Below are 27,003 nucleotides of genomic sequence, written 5' to 3'. Positions count from 1 at the left end.
CTATGTGGCCTTGGGTGTCTGACTTCTCTCATTGAGCATGGTGATTTCAAAGTCCATCCATTTTGTATTAAGCGGCAGTGCTTTCACTCCTTTTTCATGGCTGAGTAATATTCCAGTGTGCGTGTGTGTGTGTGTGTGTGTGTGTGTGTGTGTGGAGGGACCATGTGTTTATCTGTTCATCTGCCAATGGACACTTGGGTTGTTTCCATATTTTGGCTGTTGTGAGTCCTGCTCTGTGAATACACTTGTATAGGTTTATTGTGTGGACTTCTGCTTTCAGTTTTCCTGGCTACATACCTGCAAGCAGAATTTCTGTGTCACTTGTAACTGTGTTTTATAGCCTGCTCAACTGTTTCCCAAGGGGCTGCCCCAAGCTGGTGCATTTTGGGTGCTTACTGTGTGCCAGCTGGGAAAACTGCCTCTTGTGGTCTTCACAAGCATTCAGTGAGACAAGTGCTATTGGTGCTTGGCACGGAGGCCACAGAGGCTTTGAGAGGAAGGCCAGGTGGCCCTGAACACACACAGTCTTGTCCTAAAAGGGCTGAGCTCACCCTCAGACCTAAATCCAGAGCTAGGGGTTAAGTGGGGTGAGACTCTGGGAGCCTGGGCAGGACTGAGAGGGCAGCTGGAGAGGACAAAAGAGGGAGATGAAACCCTCTCTTCCCTTGCTGACCACCTGCTTCTTATGGGTCCAACTGGGTATCCAAGTCTCCTCCTCCAAACAGACCTAGGCCAGGGGTCCACAACGGTGTCTGGTTCCAAGTGCTGAGGCATAAGCCTCTCTCTGCCCATCTGCAAAGCCCTCAACAGATCCTTCCTCCCTTCAAAGGCTTGAAGTTGGCCAACCTGAGCCCAGTGGCAAATTCCCAGGTTCCCAGAGCCACACAAGGGAGTGGTTTGTGGGAAGTGTGGGCTCCTACAACAGACAAGGCCTGACCCTCTGAGCCTGAGTGAAACCCCATAATCAAGGGCACAGACTAGCCTTCACTTCTTTGTGGAGGTCCCCTCCTCCCCACTCTGAAAATTGGGACAAATGTGTTCCCAACCCATTGGTGTGTGTGAGAACAGAGGAGAGGCAGTCAATAGCTCCCTCTGTACCCCCTTTCTCACCCCCACACCTCAGGATCCTCCTTCTTTTCCAGAGATGTGGGAAACCCACTTTGCAAATAGGGAAGTGACGGCTGTGGGGGGATGAGAGCAATGTAGCTCTGGCCTATAATTCCCTCAGCCTCCCCATGACCTTCAGAGAATGGAGTATAATTCTTAGAAGCGCATAGACATTCTTCTACTATTTGTCAGTGTCAATGGGATAGAAGGGGGAAAGCGGGCCAGGTTCTAGAAGCTTGGTTCTCAAAGCATGTGGGCACCACTAGGAATCCCCACCCATCCCCACTCCTCCACAGCTAGAATCTCTCGGCCCCAGGCCGACCCTTTTCCTTTGTGGGTTGCTGGGTCCCCTGGCATGGGGAACCTGCAGACTTGACACCTCCTAGTCAACATTTATTTGCAAACTCTGAAGTCAGACATGGTGCCAGACACTCTAGTTAGTGTCACTGGTTCTCCCTCCACCTTCCCCCAGATTCTGGGGCTGCGAAGGAATGGTGGTTGAGGTTGCGATCTGACCTCTGCCCCATCCCACCCCACCCCCATCCCAACATCCTAACTGGGTAACTGGACTTCTCTCTCTCTCTCTCTCTCTCTCTGTTTCACCTGGACCTGCCATGTCCAGGTTACCAGATTCCATACAGGCCACCCCAGGCCTGTGGGTCTGGTGGCCAGCAAGGGCCATCCAGAGGCAGGTTCTCACCCCGCCGCTGATCTGGAATGAGAGAGCGGGGTAGCAGTGCCCGCTAAAGGCCTAAGCCAAAGTGTCCATCAGCTCTCCTTGCTGGATGTCTCTGGTGTCCAGCCAGTAGTTGGGACTGGGTGGGAACAGGGGTGGCCTCCAGCATTGGCGGTGAGGGGGGCACACAGGGGAGTGGGCAGCCTGTGGAGAGGACGCTACAGAGGAGGGGGCTCCAGAAGGCTATGGCCAGCAGGGTCAGCACCATGGCCTAGGCCAGTCTGTGGTCTCCATAGCAGGGGCAGATAGTCCTGGTGGGCTGGGGATGGCCTTTGCGGGGGGTGGGCCCTGGGCAGGAGCACCCATGCCCATCCAGTATATTTGGCAGGCAGCAGGTGGTTCGGCTGAGTGGGGAGCTGCTGTGCAGGTGTAGCAGAAGTGGCAGCTGGAGCACACATGCAGGGCGGGTGTGGCCAGGCAGCCAGACCCAGCAGTTATTGCCTGCTGGGTGTGACTGGAGTACTGTGATGGGCAGTGGGAGAGGTAGAGGTGGCCCAGGATGGAGGTGGGGCTGTGGCATTCTGCAAGGAGGACGGAGACACAGAGGTGAGGTCAGTCTGTAGCCACAGCCCACCTACCCACCCGGGGACGCACATGCACACTGCCAGCAAGCAAATGGGCTATGCCACACTCACCCTGGCACAGCCCCTCTGTGTCCCACTTCACACATGCGCTGCTGGTCACCTGGGAGCCTGTAGGCCGTGCTGTCATGTCCTCAGCCGTCCCATAGAGCAGCAGCGTGTAGCGGTACAGTGTCCCTGGGCAGGGGTCATAGTGAGCACGGGGATAACGGGGAGGGGTTACTGGCAGCCTCTTCCTGACAGTCTGGGCCACACTTGCCAGCCACCCCCACCCCATCCTGGAGCCCCGGACTCAGACAGGGCCTAAGCCTCCCAGCAGCCATCGCAGGCTGGTAACTGGACGGCTATTTCTTCTGGTTAATGGACACCTACTATGCAAGGAGACCACTGGGAGCCCTTCTCCAGTGGTGTAACCAAGGCTGGCCTCAGAGCCCCCAGTCTCTCACCGGTGTTGAAATAGTAGCCCTTGTTTTCCAGGCTCAGGGTCCACAAGCCCTGGGGGTCCTCATCCCAGAAGTGGGTGGACATAAAGATCCAGTTGTTGTAGCCTTGGCCACTGATGTCAAAGGGTCTGGGACAGACAGGTATGGGTGAGTCAAAAGAGGGGCTTCAGAACCAGTCATGAAGGGGCCACTAGCCACAACAAGTGTCTGACTGCAACGCCAAATGTTGGCTGTAGGACTGGCCCCATGGAACTGGTCCCTCCTTGCGGAGGCCATGCCAGACCCCAAACTGTACTAGCCCTTCCCTGTGTGAAACCATAGGGCTAGGTCCTTGCCCCTGTACCTGATGGCAACCAGTGTGGACCGGGTGCCCATGGGGCTGGTGAGTGAGATCTCCAGGTCCCCCCGGCGGCTGTAGGACAGTGACAGCTGCACCTGTACATGCTCCAGTGAGCGGATGTAGTTGGCATGACCAGCACAAGCCAACACTTTCTTCCTCACATGTGTCAGCGGCAGGATGGGGCTGGAGGTGTCATGGGGGTGGGTGGGTCAGGGTCCCTCCTGCTGGCCTGCTGGGGGCATAGGCAGCCAGCTGGCAGGGTCTGGGCTCAGGTCATGGGGCCCACTCTCTGGCTTTACTGAGGCCTCAGGCAGGGTCTGCCTTCCATGTGTCCACCCCCTGGGTGTTAATGATAGGTGTGGGAGAGGGCTGGAGAGGTGACAAGTATGGAGGAAGGAATGGGCAGGTGTAGGTGTGCACAGTGGCTGGGACCAAAGAGGGCACTCACGTGGGGGTGTGCAAGACCTTAATGGTGCATTTCTTCTGGGGCTGTGTGGGCAGCCATGCTCGAGCCAAGTCCACCAGCAGCCCAGCATCCAGCAGCCCGTAGCCATAGTGGTGGCTCACTGCGTGGAGGTGGCTGTCACGCGCCCTGTGGGCATGGTTCCCCACCTCCACCCAGCCCTGCCGCACCTTGGCGCCCCACACCATTGGCCCTCCAATCCTCAGCCTGGAGATGTGCCTGCCTGGATGCACGAACCACCAAGTGCTGCATGTCCCTCCATGTCAAGAATGGGCTACGGGCAGGTGAGAGTGTAGGCTGGGGCCACAGCTGGGAGGCCACGGTGGCAGGTAGGGTATGGCTCACAGTGGTAGGTAGAGTCCCCCACTGTCACCTACTTGGCCTCCAGAGCCAGAGCGATTATGCCTGCAGCTAGTGGAGCAGAGGCCGAAGTGCCTGTGTGCTTGTCGGTGCACTGGTGGTGCAGGTCCGTGGTGACCTGGGGGTAGAGATGCGGACTCAGGGGGCCTGGTGCCCATGAAAACCCAGCCCTTATTCATGTAGAACCAGGGTCTCAAGAAGCCATCACAGAACATTACACCAGAGGAGGGGCCTGAGTGCTGCCCACGTCCGCACTCCAGAAACACAGGCCGGGGGTGTAAAGGGGCAACAGTGGGGCAGGGCCTGGGATCCATGCCTGTGTTCCAGCACTGCAGGAGCAATCCCTGGGAGGAGGGAAGATCGGGGAGCAGGAGGGAAAATGAGGGGACAGGAAAGGTGAGGGGTCAGGAGGGAAGGTGGGGGACCAGATGAAAAGTAGGGACACAGGAGGGAAGTGGGGACACAAGAGGGAAGGTTGGGGTACAGGAAGGAAGGTAGGGGGACAGGAAGGAAGGCAGGGGGATAGGAGGGAACGTAGGGGGACTGGAGGGAAGTTGGAGGGACAGAAGGGAAGGCAGCGGGACTGGAGGGAAGGTGGGTGGGACAAGAGGGAAGGTGAGGAAACCAGGCTTGTCTAGGCAGGGTGAGCATGGTGGCAGGATCCACTCACAATCTGGGGGTCAGTAACAATGCCACTGCTGTAGGTGGTGGTGAGGGTGGAGGCACAGGCCTCACTGTACCAGGGCACATGACCTTGCTGGGTGGTGCTGCCAACGGATAGTGTGTGGATGCTGTTGGTGTAGCCGTCGCAGTTGCAGTTGTCATAGTGCAGGCCACCATTGCCAGATGCCCAGATGAAGAGTGTGCCTAGCCCACCTCGGCCCTGCAGATGGAGATGGGACAGAGGACAGGGGACGGGGGCATCAGCCTTTCATGCAGGCATAAGCCCTCCAAAGACCTAGATCCCCCACTCACCTTGGTCACGCCGCGCCTGAAAGCCTCTCGGGTAAGGATACCAGGACCGTCCACCGTTCGGCCGTCATCCTCGGGGCCCCAGCTGGCACTGTAGATGTGGATGTGCTGCGGCTGCAGGCTCAGTGACTGGGCCTCGATGACATCAGTGATGGTTCCATCCAGCATGCGCACGCCTGCACAGGCAGCTGTCGGTCCTTTGCAGACAGCCCTGCTGGTGCCCCTGCCTGTCCAGGCTGGCTCCAGATGCCCTGGCCAGCTTCTCTCTCTGTTCCCAGGGAGTGGGGGCATCTGGCAGTCCCTACCCTGAGTCTAGGGCCCTGGAACCCTGAGCGACAAGGGTGTGGACACCAAAAAACTTCCTCCCCTGGAGGGTGTAGGCACCAAGAATCTTCCTCCCCTGCTTGATTTACTAACTCTCCCTGGCATTACCAGCCACCCAGTACCACCTTGTCCAGCTTCTGTCCCTGGCACACTGGAGTACCTCCTATTCGGGCATTGTAGGCGACACCTGTACCGCAGAATCTGTTGTTAGCTATGGCTGCCACTTCCCCAGCACAGCGGGTCCCGTGCCTGGTGCCAGGGCAGAGAGGGGTGCCCGTCACAGCTCACCTCATCCCCCACAGGGCACAAGGGTCATCCCCAGGCCCCATGGGACACATGGCTTACCGGTTCTCGTCACTGGGTGTGTATCGTGGCTGGGGGTCTGGGTCATAGTCATTGAAGTCGTAGCTAGCCAATGGGTCCTGGGTGTGGGGTGGGGATGTGAGGACGCAGGAGTGGGCTGAGGAGGGGGTGAAGCAGACCCTGCCCCAGACCGCATAGTTGGGCTGCAGGCTCACATAGTTGGCCCAGAGGTCTGGGTGGTCCTTCTCAATGCCATCATCCAGGACAGAGACCACGATACCCTGGCCTGACAGCCCCTGGCTCCAGACTTGCAGAATGTTTAGGTCTGGCTGTACTTCGTTGTTCTGTGTCAGATGGGCTCAAGTCAGTCAGGCTCCCCCCTGGCCCAGCCCAGCCACACGACCCAGCCCACTCACCATGTACCACTGCTTGGAGAACCAAGGGTCCACAGGCACCACCAATGAGCGCTTCACCCTCCACTGCAGAGTCTGCTGCTCAAACCACTGTACCTGCAGGGGAACATGTGCCAAGAAGCAGGGCTGGACCAAGAGGCTAGCCCACCCTCCCCTCAGCTATCCTGCTCTCACACCCATATGCCCTTTAGAGGGCCCTGTCCCATGAACCAAGAAGGCCTGCTCATCTGAGTCTTTCCCACCAATTCCTGGTCAAAGGACCCAAGCCTGTATCTAGGGTCTTCTCAGACCTCTTCCCAGGATCCACCGAGGGGCAACTGTGAGGCTGTGGTTGGGGTGGAATGTGTGTCTGGGTTGTCCACTGCTTGTTCTGGGGCTCTTGTAGTGTGGAACAGGGCCTGGGACCCTGTGTTTTCTGCGGCTGCTCTTCAGGGTCCTGACATGCCTGGGGCTCTTCCTTCAGAGGGGGCTGAGGCACTTGGAGCACCCGTCCCCAGGGCCCACAGACAATTGGCCACTGCCTGGGATGGCTGGGGGTCCTGGGATCCCAACTCTACCTCTCCCCCATCCCTGTTCTAGATTCCTCTGCCCAAGACCTGTCCATCTCTCCTCTGCAGTGGCCATTTCTCTCTATCAATCTCTGATCCTCTAGCTGCTCCCCAACGGCCCACCCCGCCAACCCACTTTCAGCACACAGCAGCAGCACTCTCTGTTGAAACCTTCCCATGGCTCCCTACCCCCTCTCCAGGACCTACAAGGCTCTGCCTTTCTGGCCCTCCTCACTAGCCTCCCTCTGCTGCTGCCATAGTGGCTGCCTCACTCGGGACCTTTTCACGTGTTCTGTCTGCCCAGGTTGCTGTTCTGAGACCTTTGCTCTTCCTTCTTCGTCATTGATCTCCTACCTCTCGCTCACCCAAAACCAGCTCATGTCCACCGCCCCCATCTCAGCAATCAGGGCCATCATCTCCCCATTTGTTGTGCTCCAGCCTCGGGAGCTGGCCCTGATTTCTCCCTCTCTGTCCTGTGTGTCTGATCCATTGCCAATCCCTGGGTTCTCTCTTGCAACCACATCTCCAGCTCGCCAGTTCTCTCTGTTGCCAATGCTCCAGGAGGGCTTCGAACAGTCAGGTTTCTTGCCTCCTTGCCAATTAGCCCTCTAGTCCAGTTCATACCCCTTTATGGCTACTCAAGGCTTGCCAGGCTCAGCCTCAAAACCTCAGCTTGGCATCTAAGGCCTTTTCCCTGTGACCTCTCTGAGTGCCTGGAGACAGGGTGCTAAGTCCCAATTCAGCCATGGTCTCATTGTGTGACTGCAGGCAGGATTCCTCCCCTTTGGAACTGTTTCCTCTGTCACAAAATGAGCCAATTCCCCTCCTTCCAACCCATGAGCTAGAATGTTAACTGCCCCTCTTTATGAGGTACCTGGGAACCTCAATCTTTCAGGATGAGATAGAGGAGGAAATGTGGGGTTTTGACAAGAAACGCTGATAGTGTGCCAGGCCCTAAAGTGTGCATCGTGCACATGTGTGAGCTCTTGCTCCCCATAGATCTTCCCCATCTGGGTCCCCACTGTATAGACTGCAGAGCCAGGTGGAAACTAAGACTCAGAGAGGGCAGGTGAGTTGCCAAAGGTCACAGCCATTCATAACAATCACAAGAATAATAGCTGGGGGGTGGGGCGAGAATAACAGGGGGTGGCTAAGACCACGAGCAGGCAGCCCCAAGGCCAGGCTCACCTTCGGGTCTTTCTTCAGACGAAGGCGGTGGCCCCAATGCGGGGTCAGGGACTGCTGGACGACGCCGCGGTGCCGCAGGTGGAAGTACTGCCCGTCAGGGAAGATCTGGGAATGTGGTGGTGCAGCCGCATCGCTGTGACCCGACTCCCCTTATGGAGCCCCCTTCTTACATACTCCCCCAACCAGGCGCTCAGGTGTGGGCTTCAGGTGCCCTCTGGGGGTCCTAGAATCTGAAGTTGGTCGACGCAGGGATTGGTTGGGCGTTTTTAATATCTAGGGGACCTGAGGGACCACCTCTCGTCTGTCGAGATCTAGGGTCTTGGGTTGTCCAGTCTCCCTCCTCTCCCGTCCATCCGGGCCCCACCCACCTGCCCCAAGTTGACGAAGCCGAATTTGCGCGCCAGGCGCTCGGCTTCCCGGTAACCCTGTGACACCCGCACGGCCCAGCTGCTGACATAGACGGGGGCCCGGGCCGAGGCCAACTCCACAGAGAGGGGGCAAACGAGGGCCAGGCACAGGGGCAAGACCAGGCGCAGCCGAAAGACAGTCCGAGTGGGCCGCATGGCGGTGGGGGCGAGGCCTCCAAAAGCCCCTCCCCCTGGCCAAACCGCCTTGTCCGCCCAAGCGCCCGCCCCGCTCCCGGTGCCATAGCAACCCCTGAAAAGCCTCAACTCCCAGGGGCCCTTGCGACTCCCTTTGAGGGGCACAAAGATCCGACAGAAATGGGCGGACGGACACACGCAGGCCCAAACCCTCTGGAACCCCAGTCTGCATACTTGTACAATGACCCAGTTCTTCTGACCCAGAGGAGCGAGTTCACTGTTGTCATGTTGTCCCGCCCCTTTATTTAGCTCCGCCCCTTCCACCACACGGCTCCCTCTGGAATCAGCCCTGCCTCCTCTCCCGTCCAACCAGAATTGTTCTTTAGAGTGATTCTGTCTCCTATTCAGTTCCGCCCCTTACCTACCGTTCAGAGCTCGTCCCGCCTTTTTATTAATATGCCCCGCCCTTCCTCTGTTCTTGCCAATAAATTCCTTCTCTTTTCTCCAATCAGCTCTGGACTTTCTTCGGCCCCTCCCACCAGCTCCGCCTACCGCAGCACGCTTCTCTCCTCCGCCAGCTCCACTTACACAACCGCTCAGCCAATAATCCTTTGCCGTGACCCCGCCCCTCCAATCAGCTACGTCCCACTATGTTCAGCCAATCGGTGCACTCGGCCGCCGCGCCCCGCCCCCTTCCTTTAAGATCTCTCCTGAGGCGGCCGAGGCGGGCCAGAGGGCAATGCGGCGGAGGAGACGGGGCAGGCCCCACCTCCTTTGTCCGCCCTGCCCTCCCATTGGCCGCTGCGGGGGGCAGGGGGCGGAGACCAGCCAGGGGGCAGAGACCATCCCGGGGGCCAAGCGGAGCGGCTCGCTTCGTTCAAAGGTAGCACGCGCGCGGCCGGGCCGGTGCGCTGCAGTGAAGTCGACCTCGGGCTGCCAGCCCCAGGCCCGCCGGTGCCATGGACGGCCTGCGCCAGCGCTTCGAGCGCCTTCTGGAACAGAAGAACTTGGCCACCGAGACACTAGGGGTGCTCGAAGCCAAGACCGGTGTCGACAAGCGGTACTTGGCCGCGGGTGAGCCGTCCAGGGACACTCGGGGCCGTCGCCCCATTTCACCGACCGGCACACTAAAGCCCTGGGGCACCTGAGCCTCGGCACTGCCCCACTCTGGCCTTCCCCGGCGGCAGGGTCCGGGCCGTATGGAGGGGTCGCGCCCCACTGTCCAAAGGGGAGCCCGAGATCCTCGCTGGGGAGGGGTGGTGGACTGCGACCTCGGGTGAGCTCGCAGTCCCTCCCCCTTGCCACCGCCGTGCCACCTCGGGCAAGGGCCAATCCCTCTCTGAGCCCCTGCAGCCCCCCTACTCTAGCCCTCTGTTCCGGAGGCCTTCCTCTGCCCCCTCCCTTGGGGTGCTGGGCGCCGGCCAGGCCGAAGTCCGGTTCTTCCAGTTGCCCTGCTGGCCGCAGGGGTGGAGGAGGGGGCAGAGAGGCAGCCAATTCCCTGAGTGTCTCTTCACCCCCTTCCCAGATGTCCCCCAGCCTGAAAGCAAATGTAGAGATCTTGTTTTTTTCAGAGGGCATGTTCCCTGCCAGGAGGAAGGGTTGCTCCCACCTCCTCTCCCATTGTTACCCTCCTAGTACCACCCTCTCGGCCTGCTTTCTCTTCTCACTGATCAATGGCTTTGGCCCGCTGTGCTGGAATAGTTGAGTTGGAGATGGGTTATTTGGGAGCCCAGGAAGAAGGGGCTGTGTCCACCCGGGACTGTATTTTCCATCCTTGTCTCTTTCCTTCTCAATGACCTGGGGTGGCTCCTGCCACTTTCAGAAACTAGTAAGCTGTTAAATGCCTTCCCTCTTTTGCAGTGTTCCAGGCCCACCCATTCTGCCACCTCTTCCAGGAAGACTCCCTGGAGTGAATCACAAGGACACTGGTGGGGGGTCGGGCTCTGGGTGAGGACAGTGCCAAGTGTCTTGAGCACCTTCTATGTGCAGATGCTGGGAGTCCACTTTCCTCCCATTTTCCCACCAGCTGGGAGATACCCATACCAGGCAGGCAAGGAGGATCCAAAATCTCCCCCCAGGTTCCCAGTGCCCAACTCATTTCTGCCTAGCCAGCAACCTGCCCCTGAAAACAAGCCATTGACCTCCTGCCTGGCTTTCCACATCTTTGATACCAGTAGTTGGGGCATTTAGGTCATAGAGCAATGGGGAGGGGCCCAGGAGGAGCCTGATAGAGGCTGGCAGTTACAGAGAGGAAATTAAGGCCCAGGGAGGCAAGGGCTGTGTGGGAGAATGCCCCAGCCACCTGCTTTGTCTGGAGCATCCAACCCTCCTCACCTCTCTGGGCCCATCTGTTGTTGATCTCAGGCTGTGCCCTCCCCCAGCCCATGTCCAAGGTCATCCTCCTATTGCTGAGGCTGCAGGAATAGGGATTGAGGGGAGATTGCCCTGGGAGAGCCGATGCTCCCTGACTAGCAATTTCTGGGGAAGAGGTGACATTCCCCTATCCCCTCACCCAGATGTGGGAACCCTTGGGCTCTACCTGCCCCAGATTGCCAAATCTCCAACCCCAGGTAACAGGGAAATGCAGAGGAGTCAGCTGGGGAGGCCAATTCTCCACTATTGACCTTTGATTCTGGGATAAAAACTAAAGCAGTGGAGGGAAGGGTGTGGATGACTCTGCCCTTTGCTCCAGAGTGGTTTCTATCTCTCTGCAGATTATCGCCTCAGAGAGGGAGGTAGGAGGCTATAAATGCTCCTGGGTGACCCTAGGCAGGCCCTTCTCCCCGACAGCTTAGTTCTGGCCATTGCATGAGACAGAACAGGGAAGCACACAAGAAGCACTTAATAAATGTGACAGATACCATAATTGTTTTCAGAGTGGCTAATGCTCCTGGTTCCCCATCCCCACACTATTCTCCTCTGAGCTTCATTGTTGGGAGTGTTTTCCTGACCCGAAGGCCTCCTCAGTAGTGTGTGGAAAGGACACTGTCGAGTGTATTTTGCTAACCCCAAAACAACCCTAGGAGGCAGGGCCAGTACCACCCCATTGACAAATGAGAAAACTGAATCTCCAAGCAGATACAGATTTGTTCAGTGTCACATGGTGAGTGAAAGGAAGATCAGAGGGCTCCCCAAGGTCTGAGAGACTCTATACTGCCCTTTGCTGCCTCCTACTAAGACAAGGGGTCCCAAATGGAGCCATGCTGCCTCCAGTAGCACACTTGGCAGTGTCTGAGGACATCTGTGGTATCATGACTGGGGGGTACTCCTGGCATTGATTGGGTGGGGACCAGGGAGGCTGCTCAACACCCCACAGTGCCCAGGACAGCCCCCTGAAGAGGATAGCCTGGCTTGCATGTCAGCTGAGACTGAGAAACCCCACACTAGGTTTAAATTGTGTTGCCTTTGTCCGTTCACCAGCAATCACGTCTTAACAACAGAATGGTCTCAATTTTAGGTTTTTCTTCTGTTACTTATATTCAAATGCTGGCCTTGTGGCCCAGTCCCTCCTATAGGTCCCAAAGTGAGGTGGTTAAAATTGCAGATGATTACTTGTTAATTCAACAAATGTATTGGGCAGCTACGCTGTACCCACCAGGGCCAAGGACCCTGCCTGCCCTTGAGCTCACAGTACTGTGGGGGAGACGGACATGTTAACTAATTACAGACACAGGACTCAGGGTTCAGGGCCACAGACACAGGGTCGCTCATGTGCTGTGGGGCGACATCCTGGAGGGGTCACCGAGGCTTGTGACAATTCCGTTTGGTACATCTGCCAGGCCAAGAGGAAGCTGGGGGGCCTGCAGACTGGGCACGGAGTGAGCCAGACTCCTACCCACGCCCCTCTTTTCTGCAGGAGCCATCACTCTGCTAAGCCTGTATCTTCTGTTCGGTTACGGGGCATCTCTACTGTGCAATCTCATCGGCTTTGTGTACCCCGCATATGCTTCGTGAGTGCCTGCGGGTTGTCCAGGTGGGGGGCGTCCAGGGATTCTGAGCAGCCATTGACCTTGCCATATACCTCCCCCCAGAATCAAAGCCATCGAGAGTCCAAGCAAAGAGGACGACACTGTGTGGCTCACCTACTGGGTAGTGTACAGCCTATTCGGGCTTGCCGAGTTCTTCAGCGATCTACTCCTGTCCTGGTTCCCTTTCTACTACGTGGGCAAGGTGGGCGCCACTGGAACATACACTGGACGGGGCCTCCTGGGAGCAGGCAGATGACCAGAGACTAGGGGGTCTGAGGGGCCTGCCCTGCTGCCTTCTGGGATGTCTGATGGGGATGGCCCAGGCCCACCCCAAGGGGTGTCTGATGGGGCTGGCTTAGGTCCACATAGCCAGGTGAGAGGTCTAACCCCTCCTCACAGAGCCCAAATCAGAGGAGCCAAGTGTAACTGCTGCCCATGCCCACAGTGCGCCTTCCTGTTGTTCTGCATGATTCCCGGGCCGTGGAACGGGGCTCGCATGTTGTATCGTCGCGTCATACGTCCGCTATTTCTAAAGCACCACGAGGCCGTGGACAGCGTCATGAGAGACCTCAGCGGGCGAGCCCTGGACGTGGCAGCAGGAATAACCCGGAACGGTGTGTGTGTGTAGGACATGGGGGCATCCATCTGTCCCAGTCTCAGTCTGTCTGTCCATCTTTCAGCTTGGCCGCCCCCACTCGCCTTTACTCCTGCCTCCCCTCCTCCTGACTCTGACTGGCCTCCATCTGGCTTCTTGGCAGTTGGCATCAGGCATTCTGCCTTCCCCTCTCACTGTCCACCTCTCTCTCCTATGCTCTCGGGAACCAGTCCTGCAGACCCTGGCCCACAGCCAGGCTCTCATCTCTCCAGTAGCTGTCGGGGAGGGCCCCCCACTGCCCTCAGAGCCAACCATAGGTAACTGGGGCCCTGAACCCTGAGTTCATGTGAGTGCATGCATGTGTGCCTGTGCCTGTATATGAGTGGGTTTGTGTGTGCGTTGTGTGAGTGCGTGTAGATGACTGTCCCTGCCAAGGATGGCTGCTGACCCCACCCTGTCTCCCAGCAGCCTCCATCCCACTCTCCAGCAGCTGAGCACAGTCCCAGGGCCTGAGAGCTTGGCCAGATCCACCTCACCCCATGACCCTTTCTCTGCAGGCAAAGTAAGCGTGACCCAGCTCCAGCAGGACAAGTGAAGTCCCCAGTCAGCCCCCGCACAGACCTGCCAGACAGCCAGCCAAAAGACACATTGCGTCCCAAGTCCTCCACGGATCCCTTGACTAAGACTAACTCTCCAGCACAGACCCCCACTGTTCCTTCAGGCCATGGGAGCTCCTCGTTTACCACCTTGGGCCAATCCCAGCCTCAGTCCCGGGTCATAGGCCCTTCCAGTGGCTCCAAACTGCCTGGCAAGTCCCAGGCCCAGCCTCGGTCAAGAGCCAATTCCTCCAGCCAGCCCCAGAGCCCTGGACAGCAGCCCCCTCAGCCATCCACCACTTCCCTGGGCCCCTCCCAGCCAGCCCACCGATCCCCGGGCTCATCGCAGCGGCCCAGCACTTCCTCCAACCAGGCCCCCCTCACTGTGCTGGCCCCCAGTGCTACCAACATCCCCATGCAGCCCCCGCAAAAGACCTCCAGTGAACCAGAGGAACTGGCCCCCAATGCCTCCAAGTCCAGCAAACATCATCAGAAAGGGTCCCCAACACAGGCCCCAAACAGCACCTCGGTTCCTGAGCTGCCTGTCTCCTGCCAATCTGAGTCCCCTCTGGAGTATGCCTCAGAGTCCACCACTGAAGTCACCTGCTGCTGGCCCCACCACCGCCCCTGGCTCCGATACCTGGAGCACTGCTGGCGACTGAAACACCTGGCCTGCTAGGAGAGGGCTCAATAAAGCACATCTGGCCAAACCTCTCACCATCTGTCCTGGGGGGGAGGGGACAAGGTGGTCTTTGTGGGGACCATCCCATCTTAATCAGGAGATGAGGAGGTAAAGCCCCATTTTACAGATGAGGAAAACAAGACCTGAAATAGAGGTCTGGTCAAGTGGCCAAGATAAACGAGATGAGAATTCGAGTCTAAGTTTTGGGGGTTTTATTTATTTTTAGACAGAGGGGAAGGGAGGGAGAAAGAGAAGAGAGACATTAATGTGCGGTTGCCTCTTGTGCGCCCCCATACTGGGGACCTGGCCCACAACACAGGCATGTGCTCTGACTGGGAATCAAACAAGTGACCCTTTGGTTTGCAAGCCAGTATTCAATCCACTGAGCCACACCAGCCAGGGCCAAGTGTTTTTGTTTGTTTGTTTTGTTTTGTTTTTGTTTTCCTGGAAGGGGATCCCAGGAAACTCCAGTAGGGAGCAGTAAGTAAGTAAGTAAGTAAGGCTTTTCCTTGGGGATGTGAGATTTGTCAAGAGGGAGGGAGAGATTGAAGGTAATCATTAATGAATTAATATTGCTAAGAAGTCGACATGGGCACTGGGGACAGGGATCTCAGAATCTGCTTATCACTGGCCCAGCTATATGAAGACTGCAGTGTTTGGCTTTGGTCTGGGGGAGGAGATGGCAGTGCTGGGCTCGCTCTGCACCTGGCATCCCACACACCCTGCCGTCCTGGGGGCACTGTGAAACAGGTGCTCAAAGGTGTCCCTGGCCCAGCTCTGGTCAGCTCACCAGGGAGTAAAAGTGGGGAGGAAACATACCTGTCTCCACAGGTAGAAATACTGACTTTTAGCTCCTCAGATTTGTTTTAATTTGAACATACAGAAAAATGTAACCAGTGACTCAGAGATAATAAGGGCCGACCCTTCCCAGTCACTCCCGAACCCCAACAGTGTCTTCTGTCCTTTCCTGTCTGATTCAGAGCTGTGTCTGTCAGACTCACCGCCACTGTGAGAATTGTTGGTGCTTTGCTCTTTTTTGTTGGTGGATAGCAATTCACTCTGCGGGTCTGAGCCCAGAGTTTACTTGCCCCATTCCATTATTGATGAGTTTTCTGTTTTGGGTTATTGTGATTAAAGCTGCTAGGAATATTCTAGAACTGGCTTTTGGTGAGCACAGCTTTCACTTCTCTGGGGTTACCACATATGGCGGGGAGGAAGCTTAAAACCGCAAAGATTTAGTCTCTCATGTTCTGAAGGCCAGAGTCAGTGTTACAGGGCCATGCTCCCTCCTGAGATTCCAGCAGAGGGTCCTTCCTACCTGTTCCAGCTTCTGGGGGCTCCAGCTTCCCTCGGCTTGTGGCCTCATCACTCCAGTTTCTGCCTCCGTCGTCACATGGCTGTCTTCTCTGTCTCTCCTCTGCATGTCTCTTACGAGGATATTCGTAGTCTTTAGTACCCACCCAGATAATCCAGAATGATCCCATCTTGAGACCCTTAATTATATCTGCAAAGACTCTTTTTCCAAATAAGGTCCCATTCACAGGTTCTGGGGATCAGGACATGGACATATCTATTTAACTTACTACCGTGATTTGCATTTATCTATAGCAGACATGGCTAAACTGTTTTCCAAAGTGGCTCTGCCAACCTCACCGGCACACCACACCTAACCCTATAGGCTGCCATGGCCCAGGGCTTTCCGCAGACCTTTGAGTGGACATGTTTTCTCCTGTGGGTCAGCTGGCTGGTACAGGGTCCATGAGAGAAGGGCAGATGATTGGGAGGTGCCCTCTGCAGAGAATTAGAAACGAAAATCATGACTGAACCCGAGTGCTGACGTTTGGAAATATTGTTGAAAACAACTTTTTGTGGGGCCAATAAAATGATTTTTTTTATTACTATGGGTGCAAGTTTCAAATGTGCCCATTTTAATTCTTTATCTTTTAATAAACATCGCCATTTGCTGGAAATCAGTTTGGAGAATTCCTAGTTCTGGACAAGCAAGGACACATGCCATGTGTGCTTCCTTCAAGAGGAAGTCCCTGCCTTTAGCCATTTGTGGTCACTTTCTCAATGTATCTCTAATCCAGCAGAGCACTGTATACCCCTGAGGAGACAGAGCAACTGATAAAAAAGGGCCATGGGGCTGTAAAGAGGAAAAAACAGGAGTCACTTTCTGTCATTCTGTGTACCCCCTGGAGTTATTAGTGTTTCAATGTAAACCAGCGAAGCAGTGTGATATTTTTGGTTGGCAAGCGCAAATGGCAGTTCTGCCCCGAACCACAAAGTTGCTGAATTTGAGCATCTTTAGAATGGTTAGATTATTTTAAAGCTAAAGAGCAAACCAAAGCAATGTGATGTTTGCTGGGAGTGTTACAAGATCATGACTAGAAACGATGAATGTTGCCGAGGACTGTAAAGGGGCTGGGAAATCACTGCTCAGGTGGTCACAGGCCACCCTGCATGCCAGAGACGGCTCTGTGCTGGCCCCTCTCTGGGGCAAGTGCCTCATGCCAGTGGGTCCAGATAATTCAGAAATAGGAGCTCTGGGGATGAGAGGGCCCTAGACCCTCATTCCTAGACATAGCCCCACGCTACAGGCAGGCAGAGGGGACAATCTTGGTTCAATGGCAGGAGGAATGGAGCTGTAGGTGGGAGCTGGTATAAGGAAGCTGGTAGGCAGAGCGAGGCATTCCTGAGCGTGGAGAGCAGGACTAATAAAATGGCATTGGTCCAGTCAAGATAACATAAAGTATATAAAACAAAATGGAGTCACTCATGTCAATCAGTCAAAGGGTTGAACAACAGTCAAGATGGTTGACTGGCAGCCATGACACTTTGGTTCCAAGGGGAAACTACCTAAGTCATGCTGGACGCATCTGGCAAGAAGACACACCCAAGATATCTGCACACATGATTAGAATAGCCATGTCTGCAAAGTGTAACCACCCACTGATAGGCTCCTGGGCAAATTCCCCACTTGACATTAGGGATGCCAAGACATTTATCAAAAAGACCCAGAAGGGTGGAGTGCACCACTTTCAAGGTATAACTGAAGCAGGTTCCAGACTACTGCTGGGACATCCAAGCTTCACACATCAGAGTGCTGCTCCATGCCACGCTGATCTCCCGTGGTATCAGCCACCGGAGGCTCTGCCCTGCTGGATTGAGGACTTCATCTGCCCTGCTGCCCACCTGGTTCTGGAAATCCTTCCTTGCGGGAGGCTGACAGCTCCCTTTCTCATTGTGCTGTCTCTCGGACCTGCAGATTGAGACTCTGGGACTCGGGTTCGTTATCCCCCACTGATTGCTGTGTGTGTATTATAATTCTCTTAGATCATTAGAGTGTGAATAGGATATTAATGTATGTTGATGGTCCACTTTAAGTGAATCTGCATTTAATAAAAGCTGAGTGAATAGCAAACTATGTGTGACTCTTTGTCTATTTCTTGGTGCCCGGTGTCTCAGCGGGCAGCTAGCTGAGAAGTTGCCTGGTGGACTTATAGGAAAGGCTATATCACGAACATACACTCATGACACTGAGGAAGGCAAGGGCAGATGAGTGAAGCGGCTATCCAGGAGGAGGTACATAAGCATAGGGCTCATCCCGGCTGCAGGTAACCAGGTGCCTTGACCACCTTTTCCCCGTCCTGCCACCAGGGGGCACCCAGGCCCCACATGTCCCTGTAGATCTGCACCTTACTTTGCTAGGGGGAGTTGGGGTTGAGGATTCTCCAGCTTCAACTTGTTGCAGATGACAGCGCCAGGCCTGGGAGGCCCAGGCACTGCTGGGCCCCTGGCATACTGTAGGCACTCAATAAAGACACATTGGAGGAATGCCTGAATGAACTGAGGGGCTAGAGAAGGGATCCAGAAGAGCGTGATTCCCATAGTCAGAGGGCTAAAAGGATACTCGCGGATGGGAAAACTGAGGCTCAGAGAGGGGAGGGGCCTGGCCTATGGTCACCCACAAGATCAAGGGCTGAGCCCATCCAGTTCTGAGACCTGCACACTGTGTGCCCCTTGCTCACTGCCAGCGTCTGCACTCTGGGAGAAAACATGACCACAATGGTACTGAAGAGCAGGCAGTCCCGGATGACGGGGAGCTACTCTATCCAGAGTGGGGAGGCAGAATGCAGCCCCTCAGGGTCCCCTCGCTGGAGACAGTTTGCTGGGCCGCCCCACAGGCACCCTTAATCTCACACCCCTGAGATATTCTCTCTTGCTCCAGAAGAATGAAGAGAATCTATCCAGGACACCACATATGGATGGGGATAGGCTGAGGGCGAGGACTCTGCCTGCCTCCTCTGCTAGGGAGGGGTCCCCCTGGGTGACCTGAGATGAATGTGTGGCCCCCAAGCAGGCATGGAGAAGGGGCTTGGGACCTATAAAAACCACATTTACCCTCCACTTGTCCCCCATTTTCACACGTTCCTGGTCCTCACTTCCCACAAAGGGTCAGACATGCTGAAGGGAGGTGGGCGATGGACCAGGAGGAGGGGGTGGGGTTTGGAGATCACACGTGTGCATGCTGTGAGAGCACAGTTGTGGATCTGATTACCAGTGCATCTCCACATCTCTGTGGCCAAGTGTGTGTAAGTGGGCTGCCCTTGTTTAAAAAAAGAAGTGCTTGTAAAAATTAAATAGAAATAGAAAAGGGTTGAACAGCAGTGTAGACTAGAGGAAACCCAGCCAGAACTACTGAGGCTGTCAAGATATCTCTTAGTTAATAGTCATTGGCATATAAAGCATAGGGAATATAGTCAATAATATTGTGATAACCATGTATGGTGCCACTTGAGTGCTGGAAATAGTGAGGGAACACTTTGTAAAGTATTTGATTGTCTAACCACTAAGCTGTGCACCTGAAATCAATACAAAATAAAATTGAAAGGAAAAAAAAAGATTATCTTTGAACTTCCTGGTAGTCAGCGCATAAGGGGAAATTAGTACGGTACAGTGCCTGGTTAGGCATGTCTTCTGGTGGGCATGCCTGTTTGTGACAATGTCTCTGAGTATATTTGTGTGTGGGTAACTGGCAGTGAGATGAGAGTATAGAGTGTCAGGGAGTTAAACAGTGATGAGCTTCCCGGTAGACAGGGCAAGAAGGGAAACTGACACATTACAGTGTCTCCTTAGGCGTATCTTCTGGGCCCTGCTTGCTTGTGAGAGTGTCTCTAAGCAAGTAAGTGTGAGGCAAGGAGAATAAAAGCAGACATGAAGTTTTTGAGTATAAGACAGCTATGAGTTTCCTGGCAGCCAGATTGAGAGAAAATGAATTAAAGAAGCATTTCAGTGTGTTTTTATCATTGCCTGCTTATTTATGGCAGTGGACCTGACTGACTACATGCCAAGGTGTGTAAGTGTGTGTGAGGGAGAGTCACATAGCTCTCTGTGGTGGGAGATACTTCTGAGCTCCCTGAAAGCCAGGGCAAGAGGGGAAGTAGGCTGAGTTTGAGCCAGATCAGGCAAAACTTTCTTGCTGTGTGTGGTGGGGCCTTGTCCAGGGGCTCAGACAGGGCAGTGTCTAGCAGCCAGGCGTACACGGCTGTCCTCGGCTGGGCTCCAGGGCCTGGCGTAGCCTGAGTGGGGCAGCAGCAGCCGGTCCTGAGTGCCATCAGGACTGACGAGGCGCTGGGCAGCCAGCAGGTACTCTCGATGGAGGGACATTGGTGGGCAGGGGCAGCGACCTGGTGCCCACACATACTCGAGGGCCTGCAGCGGCGAGCGGTTCTTGTAGACAAGCTGCACACGCACCTCATAGCGAGTCTCCTGGGCCTGGCGGACGTGGCCCAGCACTTGAGCCCGGAACACTGTGGGCAGGGTGGTGCTGAGGCCAATTGGATGGTCCAGCCTGGACACACATCCATGCACCCCATTGCCATCTGAGGGAACTGAGGGTCAGGTGGGACATAGGGGACCCGTAGGCACTGTGGAGAGGGTACTGGGGTCAGGATCAATAAGGACTTAGAGGTCAAATTAGAGCAATGAGTCAGGTCGAGAAGTCAAATTAGGGCCAGAAGAAGGGGTCAAGTTGGAGGCAGGTCAAGGAGTCAAGGGTGAAGTCAAATCAGGGCCAGATGCGAGCAGGAAAGGAGCCAAGTTCAGGTCAGTTAGGAGCCAGGTGAGGGTTGGGGAAAAGGGTCTCTCACCAAAGTCACTGCCGCAATAGTGGAGCAACCGGTGGGCACGACCGCGGGTATCGGGACAGGGTGGGCAGGGATCTGTGAGGTGGTGCAGTTAGGGCACAGGCCTCACCTCTCTGCTTGCCCCCACCCTGGCTGTGGTTGTTTCCCCCTCACCTGGGGTGGGGTTTGGGGTCCGTGTGGGGAAAGCCGGGGCATCGTGGGGCTCAGGAGACTGAGGTTCCACCTGCAGAGGCTGTGGCTGCCTCAGGGACCAGCTTAGGGCCTGTGCCTGCTCCTGGAAGGGGCCGTAGAGCTCCCGAGGGAGCCAGAACTCGAACTCAATGCCAGGATTGGGCTCCTGCAGGAGGACCTAGGGGGAAGGTCGCATACTAGGGAGTGGAAATCAGAACTGATAGCCAGCCCGTCCTCCCCGCTCTCTCTACTCCCACCATGCTCCTCTGCTTCTCTATCCTTGTCTCCCTCCTCTGACTGTCTACCCCAGCCTGGCCCCTCTGACCCTCTCTAATTCAGTCTCACCCCTCTGACCCTCTCTGTTCCTAGCCTCCTCACTCTCTCTCCTTGCCTCCCCTACTCTTCTCCTAGCCTCCCCTAGATCCTTTAATCCCGATCACCACATGCTCAGCCGCCCCCTGAAGGCCCGGCGCGCACCTGCAGGAGCAGGTCTTGGGTGGTGGGTCCCGCCGCGCGCAGCGTCTCCTCTGGCCCTGTGGCACGGGTGTAGACCACGCGGGTGCCAGCTACCTCGTAGGTCCCGGCCGGGCTGACCTCCCAGTTGCCGTTGAGCACGTAGCGCCCGTCGCCCCCAACCAGCGCTGCAAGGGAAGGGTCAACCCGGGCTCTCCGGAACCCACCCCTCCCACCTCCCGAGCCTGGCGTCCCGCTCCTCCGGCCTCAGTCTTCCGGCTGCATCCGGGCGGCCAGCAGGGCACCTCCCCCCTCGGATTCTGCGATACCCAAATGGTTGCGGCTCCGATGGGCGGCGTAGATGTGTCTGGCGCCCTCGGGGATCAGGGTCACATTCCAGTACCCGGCGAAGGTCCCTGGGCAGGAGGGAAAGAGGGTGTTGGGGTGCGGGAGGGGTGTATGAAGGATGCTTTGAGAATTAAGTGAAGTGCTACAACTAAGGAGGCTAGTCTTGGTCCTGGTATCCCCAAAGCACTCCGTAAACGTTTGGAGTTAACGATTATTATAGTTTAAGGGAAGCAGCCAAAGAGTTAGAATCCCATCAGTTCTGGTCAGGGCGGGACAATCTCTCATTAACCAATCAGAATGATGAACAAGAGGGGTCGGCCGCAGACTGCCCAATCAGCACGGGACTTCACTTCCGTGCCTACAACTTCTTAAAGGGCTCGCTATAGAAGAGTAGAGAGGACGGAACAAATGGTCACCGGCGTCACGGAACACGCGCTGCACGAAGAGGCACGAGTCGTTGGCGCCGCCGCAGCGACCGCAATGATCCTCGCGGGCGTTTGAACCCATTAAACCGTCACAGCCGGCGCTCTAAAGGGGTGGGAAGGACACACGTCATGGAGAGCCCCCCACCCCACCCGGGGCCTCAGCAAGGGGGTAGTGGCAGGGGGCGGGGCTCTGATAATTAGGAGGCGGGACCTAGAGACGAGGGTGGGCCCACGCCTGAAATAAAAGAATGGGATCTGGGAGTAACAGGCTGGGCCCAGAGGTAGAAGCCTGAAGTGGGGCTTAAGGAAGAGCGCGGCCTGCAGAAGGTGGAGGGACTCGAACAGATGGAGTGGGGCCTGGGCGGGACCTGAAAGTAAAAGGGCGAGCTCTGGAGAGAAGCTTGGGGTGGAGCCTATGGGGGCGGGGCCCGGTGGGGACTCCGCTAGGAGGGAGGACGGGGCCTGGAACTAAATAAATGAGGTTTGAGGGCGGAGCCTCAATGGGAGGTGGACGGGGCCTGGAGGGCGAGTCCTTACGAGGCAGCGTCCCCCCACGCAGAGTCCGTGGCTACCCGGGCTGCAGGGAGTGCCGTCCAGGACGCGGCCAAAGCTATGGTAGAAGGCATGCCCTAGGGCCAGGCAGTTGAGGTCGCACTGGTTGGGCGCTGGGGTCAGAAGGAGAGAGTGAACCAGAGGTCTTCTGTCCCAGTTTCAGCCCTCTTCCTTCCAGGTTCCCCCAGAAATCCATCCTCTCAGGCAGATGAGGCCCAGAGTTTCAGCCAATACCACACATCAAAATTGAAGCAGAGCCAGGACTGAACTTGCTCTCTGGGACTCTCCCAGGCAAGTATCTTGGGCCTTCATGCATGCATGCATGCATTCATTCATTCCACAAATACTCATTGAACAGCTACTATTTTCCAGACACATTTCTAGGCTCAGCGCTGAGCAGAACTGCACCCAGTAGTTGGCCAGTAAAAAATGTTCAGTGCTGACTGGGTCGCATGTAGCCGGGGTGTATCTTTGGCCCTCCCTGGTACTCAGTTTCGCCCTCTGGCTGGCAGGGGGGACAATGGGCAGTCCACTCACAAATGCGGGCACATAACCCTGATTCCTGCTCCTCCCACTCAAGCTCCCACCTCCCTGCGCTTGGCTGACCCTGCCTGGAATGGAGCCTGGGCTGGCCCTGGCGGGCCAATTCTTAGAGCAAAGAAAAAACAAACAAACAAACAAACAAACATACATGAGGTTACAGATGGAGGACTTTTCTCCATTCTAGGCTTTTCTTATCTGTGTCTGCTCCCATCTTGGCATCTAAAGCTGCCTGTCTTCCTTAAACCTGGAGGCACACTGCCTCGGGCACACAGTTATATAACTTGCTATTTTCAGCTCAATACAGGCTACATTTCCTGCTACTGGCATAAGTTTGAGAACTGTTGGCCTCTGGATACAGCTCTGAGTAAATTTTCAGCCTGGTGTTCAACCCTGTACAGAATAGACCTTGCCTCCCTCTGCCTCTGCTTTACACCTCACATGTGCTTTTTCCCCCTTCACTTCACCAACTCTTACATATGCTTCAAAGCCTCAGTGCCTATGCCTACTTCTCCTTACTACCCTCGAAGTCCCCTTTCCTTCTTAGCAGCCATCTCTCCCTGCCAGCTCTGAGTTGTTCCCTCCGGACCAACAGGAGGGCAGGCTACTCACCACCATAGAAGGGCACCCATTGGTAAGTCTTCTGGAGGCCCAGGACAGGTTGGCCATTGTAGAGAGCACACTGGATGTCTCGGAAGGCCGTGGCCCCTGGGGGACAGTCCTGGGGACAGAGATAGGTGGGCCAGAGGCTGAGACAGCCTCAGGGAAGCCCAGAGGAGCTGGCAGGGTGGCAAACATATTTGAGGCCATGAGGGGGAAGCAGGAGGGCTCCAGGACAGACTCGAGGGTATGGGAGACGGACAAAACTTACTGGTAACTGGCAGAGACGGTACTCATGGGTGTCCCCCCAGCACACCTCTTCCCTGGGAAATCTATGAGGAGCAGGGTGGCTAGAGTATGGTCAGGATCCCCGGTAGCCCCCTCCCCACAGCCTGCCTGCATACCCTCCACACACACACTCCCCACCCCCCAACCCTACCCACATTCCAGGTGGATCAGTGGGATTAAAAGGCACAGCATGTGTGGGCAGGCCAAGGGTGTGGTCAGCGGCTAGGCCTGGCTGGCAGGAGAGGAGGGGCAGGAACCCCTTCAAACATGTTCAGATGATATATCCTGCTTATTGCTCACCGGATGCAGCGCCGGCTGCGCACAGAGAGCCCCTGCCCACAGGAGCTGGAACAGCGGCTCCAGGAACCCCATGGCGCCCACTCTCCCAGCCCCTACTTGGAGAGAGAGAAGCATGGTCAGCCTGAAAGGGAGGCTGGCACCACCCACATGGCTCGAGTCCCTGTGCCCAATACCCCTGGGGTTATGTCTTCCCTTACCTGAGCACTGCCCCCCAAACCACAGTTCAGGAGGGTCCACAGCAGGAGCAGGAGTTTCCATAGGGGGTGGAGTCTGGGGGAGCAGAGAATGGTGCTGCAATAAAGGTATCAGCAGGCCAGGGATTGAACCCCAGCTCTGCCCTGACTGTGTGATTTGGGGCAGTAACTTAACCTCTCTGAGCCTCCCTTCTCATCTCTGAAAAATACAGCCCCCCTTGCAGGAAAGTTTTGAGGGGTCCTTTGGATCAGGGAAGAAAAATAGGAGGCACAGAGCCTGGAATGGAGATAAAGAGCTCGAAGAGTTATTATTATTATTAATTATTATTATTTGTTTATTATCTTATGATGCACATGTAGGTGCTCAATCAGTGTCCAATGACAGAACAAATCATTCCAGGACAGTGCACAAGTGTCTCTAGGGTCAGCGCCCCGCACCACTCTTCACCATCATTGCTTCTACCTTCCTGTGTGGCCAGGGGCCAGCCACTCCGCTTCCCTGGGCCTCAGTTGCCCCATCTGTGCAGTGGGAACCATCTGGGGTCAGTCCAGGACTCTGAGACCTTGCAGAGGGTGCAGCCAATGGGGGCTGGGTCAGGGACCAGATCCCTCCAGGGCCCCCTCTGCTCCCAGGCCCTTGGCAGCAGGGAATCCCTGGACTGGGGAGGGGCAAGGAGGGGTCACCTGACCCTGGGCCAGCCAGCGCCTCATGATCTCATGAGCAGAGGGTGTGGAATGAAGCACCAGGGTGGTCTGTGAAGGGAAAGGGGCCCCTGATGAGGATGACATGGGAAAGAGGGAGACAGCTGGGGTGGGAAGGCTGGGCTGGCAACTCTGCCTACCCAGGCCTCAGTTTTCCCATCTGTAAGGAGAAAAATAAAGCCACTTGCCATCCACACCCTCTGCGTGACCATGACATTGGCAGAGAAAGGAGGAGGGAAGTGGCAACCTCACGAGTCCTTATCTGGGCCAGAGCCAGGGAGCCCAGCAGTCAGCAGCGCCCAAAGGACACGCAGGACAAGCTGGAGTCCTCCTGCCCCTAAGCTCCTGGGCACTGGGAGGGGAAGGCTGGGCCCTGCTGGATCCATAGCCCCTCTTGAGCCTCAGTTTCCCTGTATCTCAGGCCCTCCTGGCTCTGACACTTGGACCTGGGGCATCAGGGGTCTGGTGCTGAGGTGGCTCCAGGTGCTGAAAACCTGGAAGACCACCAGCTGAGGTTCCTCTCTCTGACCAGATCTGTGCTGCCAGGTGCACCTCAGCCCCTCTCTGAACCCAGGACCCTGGCTGGCCCACAAAGCAGGAAGTTTGGAGGGAAAAGCAAAGATAGGGGAGGTGGCTTGGCCTTCTGACACCTGCTCCTGACTCAGTGCTGGCTATGAGGTGGGAATCTAGGCGATGGAAAGTAATGGGCTAGAAGGACCACCCTCCCACTCCCCAGAGCCCCCTTTCTCAAAGAGCAGGACACTTACACCCGCTTTTGGCTGAACTCCTGTGAGTGCGATCTCAGGGCAAGCCATGCCTCTGGGCCTCAGTTTCCCCGGGAAGAGGTGAGGATGAGCTTTCTCTCTCCCTGGGGGATTGCTGCCTCACCGTCCCCCTATCCCCATCCCTCCACAGCCCTACTGGACCCAGGGAGGGGGAGGAGAAGCGGGATCGGATAGTGAGTGGACAGGAAAAGGGGTTTACCGGCTACTTAGAGCTCTAGCGGTGCGTCCTGGCTCTCTGGACGGCCCCAGGGTGAGACGAAGCGGCGGCGCCCGCGGGGAGGGGTGAGGGGAGCCCAGGGCGGCCCCTTCCACCCGGCCTCCCAGGGCGCGCCCAGGTCGGGGTCCAGAGGGGCAGCGGCCCCTTGCGCCCTCGCGCGGCCGTGGAGGAGCGCTTCCGAGCGGATCTGCAGCAGGAGACTACTTCGCGCGGATCCCGGCACCCCAGAACTGCGGTCTGGTGTCTGAGAGTCCATGTCCCGGTGACCTTGGAAAGCCCAGGGCGGGAGAACCGCGAGGGGACTGGACGTCCTTAACCCCACCCCGGGGCTGCTATTCCGGGCGCCGCGCTCAGGGCCTGGGAATGTGGGAGAACCGAGGTCGCCCTGCCCCGGTTCCGGGAGTCCGGGGCGCTGCTCCCTCTCCACCGACGCCCAGATCGCGTCTCCGCGAGGGTCTCCTTTCCCAGCCACTATCCCCTTCTCTGGTCCTTCCCTCAGAGTCAGCCTACTCAGAAACACGCGTGCCTGAGTTTCGATCCTGGGGTTTCCGCTTCAGGTCCCGGCCACAACCAAGGACAGGGCCTCCAGCGCACTGGGGGAAAGCTCAACCCCGAGTTGGGCGTAAGGGGCGGAGAGCCCACTCCCGGCAGGCGCATTTCCGGGCGCTGCTGTCACCAGAGGACGCGCCCCACCCCGCCTCCTGCCCTCCCTGCCAGGCCCCCGGACTGTGAGCAGCTCTGGGGCCAGACTCGAGTCCAGAGGTCTCAATTCTGCGTGGCCGTGGCCCTACCCTCTCCTACCTCAATTTCCCCGATTGGGCAAGGGGACCACCGCGACTCTTCCAGCTCGACTCCAGCTCTTTGCGTGGACTGGGATCAGGATTACCCCAGGACTCACCACCGCACCCTTTCCAGCCGGTCGCCGCCCAGTCCCCCCGCCTACACAGGGACGCAGCAGGCGTCCTCTGCTCACCCCTCCCTCACTGTCACCCGAAGTGCTCCTTGGTAGGCGGGTTGAGGAGATGCGGCACTAAGGAGGCGATGGGTGGACTGCTCCTCTGCCCTCAGGCTCAGCCAGGCTCAGCTTGAGTTCCTCCTCCTCCTGGAAGCTTACCATA

At 56.7% G+C, this 27,003-nt stretch overlaps 3 protein-coding genes across 4 annotated transcripts; 1 reads left to right on the top strand and 2 right to left on the bottom strand.

Moving 5' to 3' along the window:
- Positions 1-1,850: 1,850 nt before the first annotated feature.
- Positions 1,851-8,341, bottom strand: PCSK4 (proprotein convertase subtilisin/kexin type 4). The gene is given in 16 exon segments (XM_054586806.1): positions 1,851-2,206; positions 2,209-2,364; positions 2,479-2,601; positions 2,871-2,995; positions 3,211-3,390; positions 3,656-3,773; positions 3,841-3,944; positions 4,048-4,148; positions 4,701-4,913; positions 5,006-5,178; positions 5,487-5,575; positions 5,672-5,748; positions 5,845-5,973; positions 6,046-6,138; positions 7,779-7,883; positions 8,147-8,341. Coding segments are annotated over 16 exon segments (2,337 nt in total).
- Positions 8,342-9,197: 856 nt separating this feature from the next.
- REEP6 (receptor accessory protein 6) lies at positions 9,198-14,386 on the top strand. Of its 2 annotated transcripts, XM_054587350.1 has the most exons (6): positions 9,198-9,394; positions 12,177-12,270; positions 12,352-12,490; positions 12,734-12,902; positions 13,114-13,200; positions 13,441-14,386. In XM_054587350.1, exons 1-6 carry the CDS (start codon positions 9,280-9,282, stop codon positions 13,476-13,478), a joined length of 642 nt encoding a protein of 213 aa, XP_054443325.1. In that variant the 5' UTR covers positions 9,198-9,279; the 3' UTR covers positions 13,479-14,386. The 2 variants fall into 2 exon arrangements, with proteins under 2 accessions (XP_054443325.1, XP_054443317.1); XM_054587342.1 differs by lacking the exon at positions 13,114-13,200 and having other exon boundaries at positions 9,207-9,394; positions 13,441-14,372.
- A 3,915-nt stretch (positions 14,387-18,301) lies between these two features.
- Positions 18,302-26,771, bottom strand: ADAMTSL5 (ADAMTS like 5). The gene is made up of 14 exons (XM_054587331.1): positions 26,687-26,771; positions 25,868-26,072; positions 24,645-24,744; positions 24,185-24,257; positions 23,988-24,079; positions 23,671-23,731; positions 23,412-23,520; positions 22,245-22,372; positions 21,699-21,810; positions 21,264-21,350; positions 20,959-21,122; positions 20,464-20,659; positions 20,314-20,385; positions 18,302-19,974 (listed from the first exon to the last, which is right to left on the bottom strand). Exons 3-14 carry the CDS (start codon positions 24,716-24,718, stop codon positions 19,673-19,675), a joined length of 1,470 nt encoding a protein of 489 aa, XP_054443306.1. The 5' UTR covers positions 24,719-24,744; positions 25,868-26,072; positions 26,687-26,771; the 3' UTR covers positions 18,302-19,672.
- Positions 26,772-27,003: the final 232 nt, after the last annotated feature.

Source organism: Pteronotus mesoamericanus, unplaced genomic scaffold (assembly GCF_021234165.1).
Source record: "Pteronotus mesoamericanus isolate MK-2021 breed Mesoamerican mustached bat unplaced genomic scaffold, CSHL_Meso_final contig_1210, whole genome shotgun sequence".
NCBI lineage: Eukaryota > Metazoa > Chordata > Mammalia > Chiroptera > Mormoopidae > Pteronotus > Pteronotus mesoamericanus.
The sequence above is the reverse complement of the archived record's forward strand: the minus strand, read 5'-3'. Positions and strand labels throughout refer to the sequence as shown.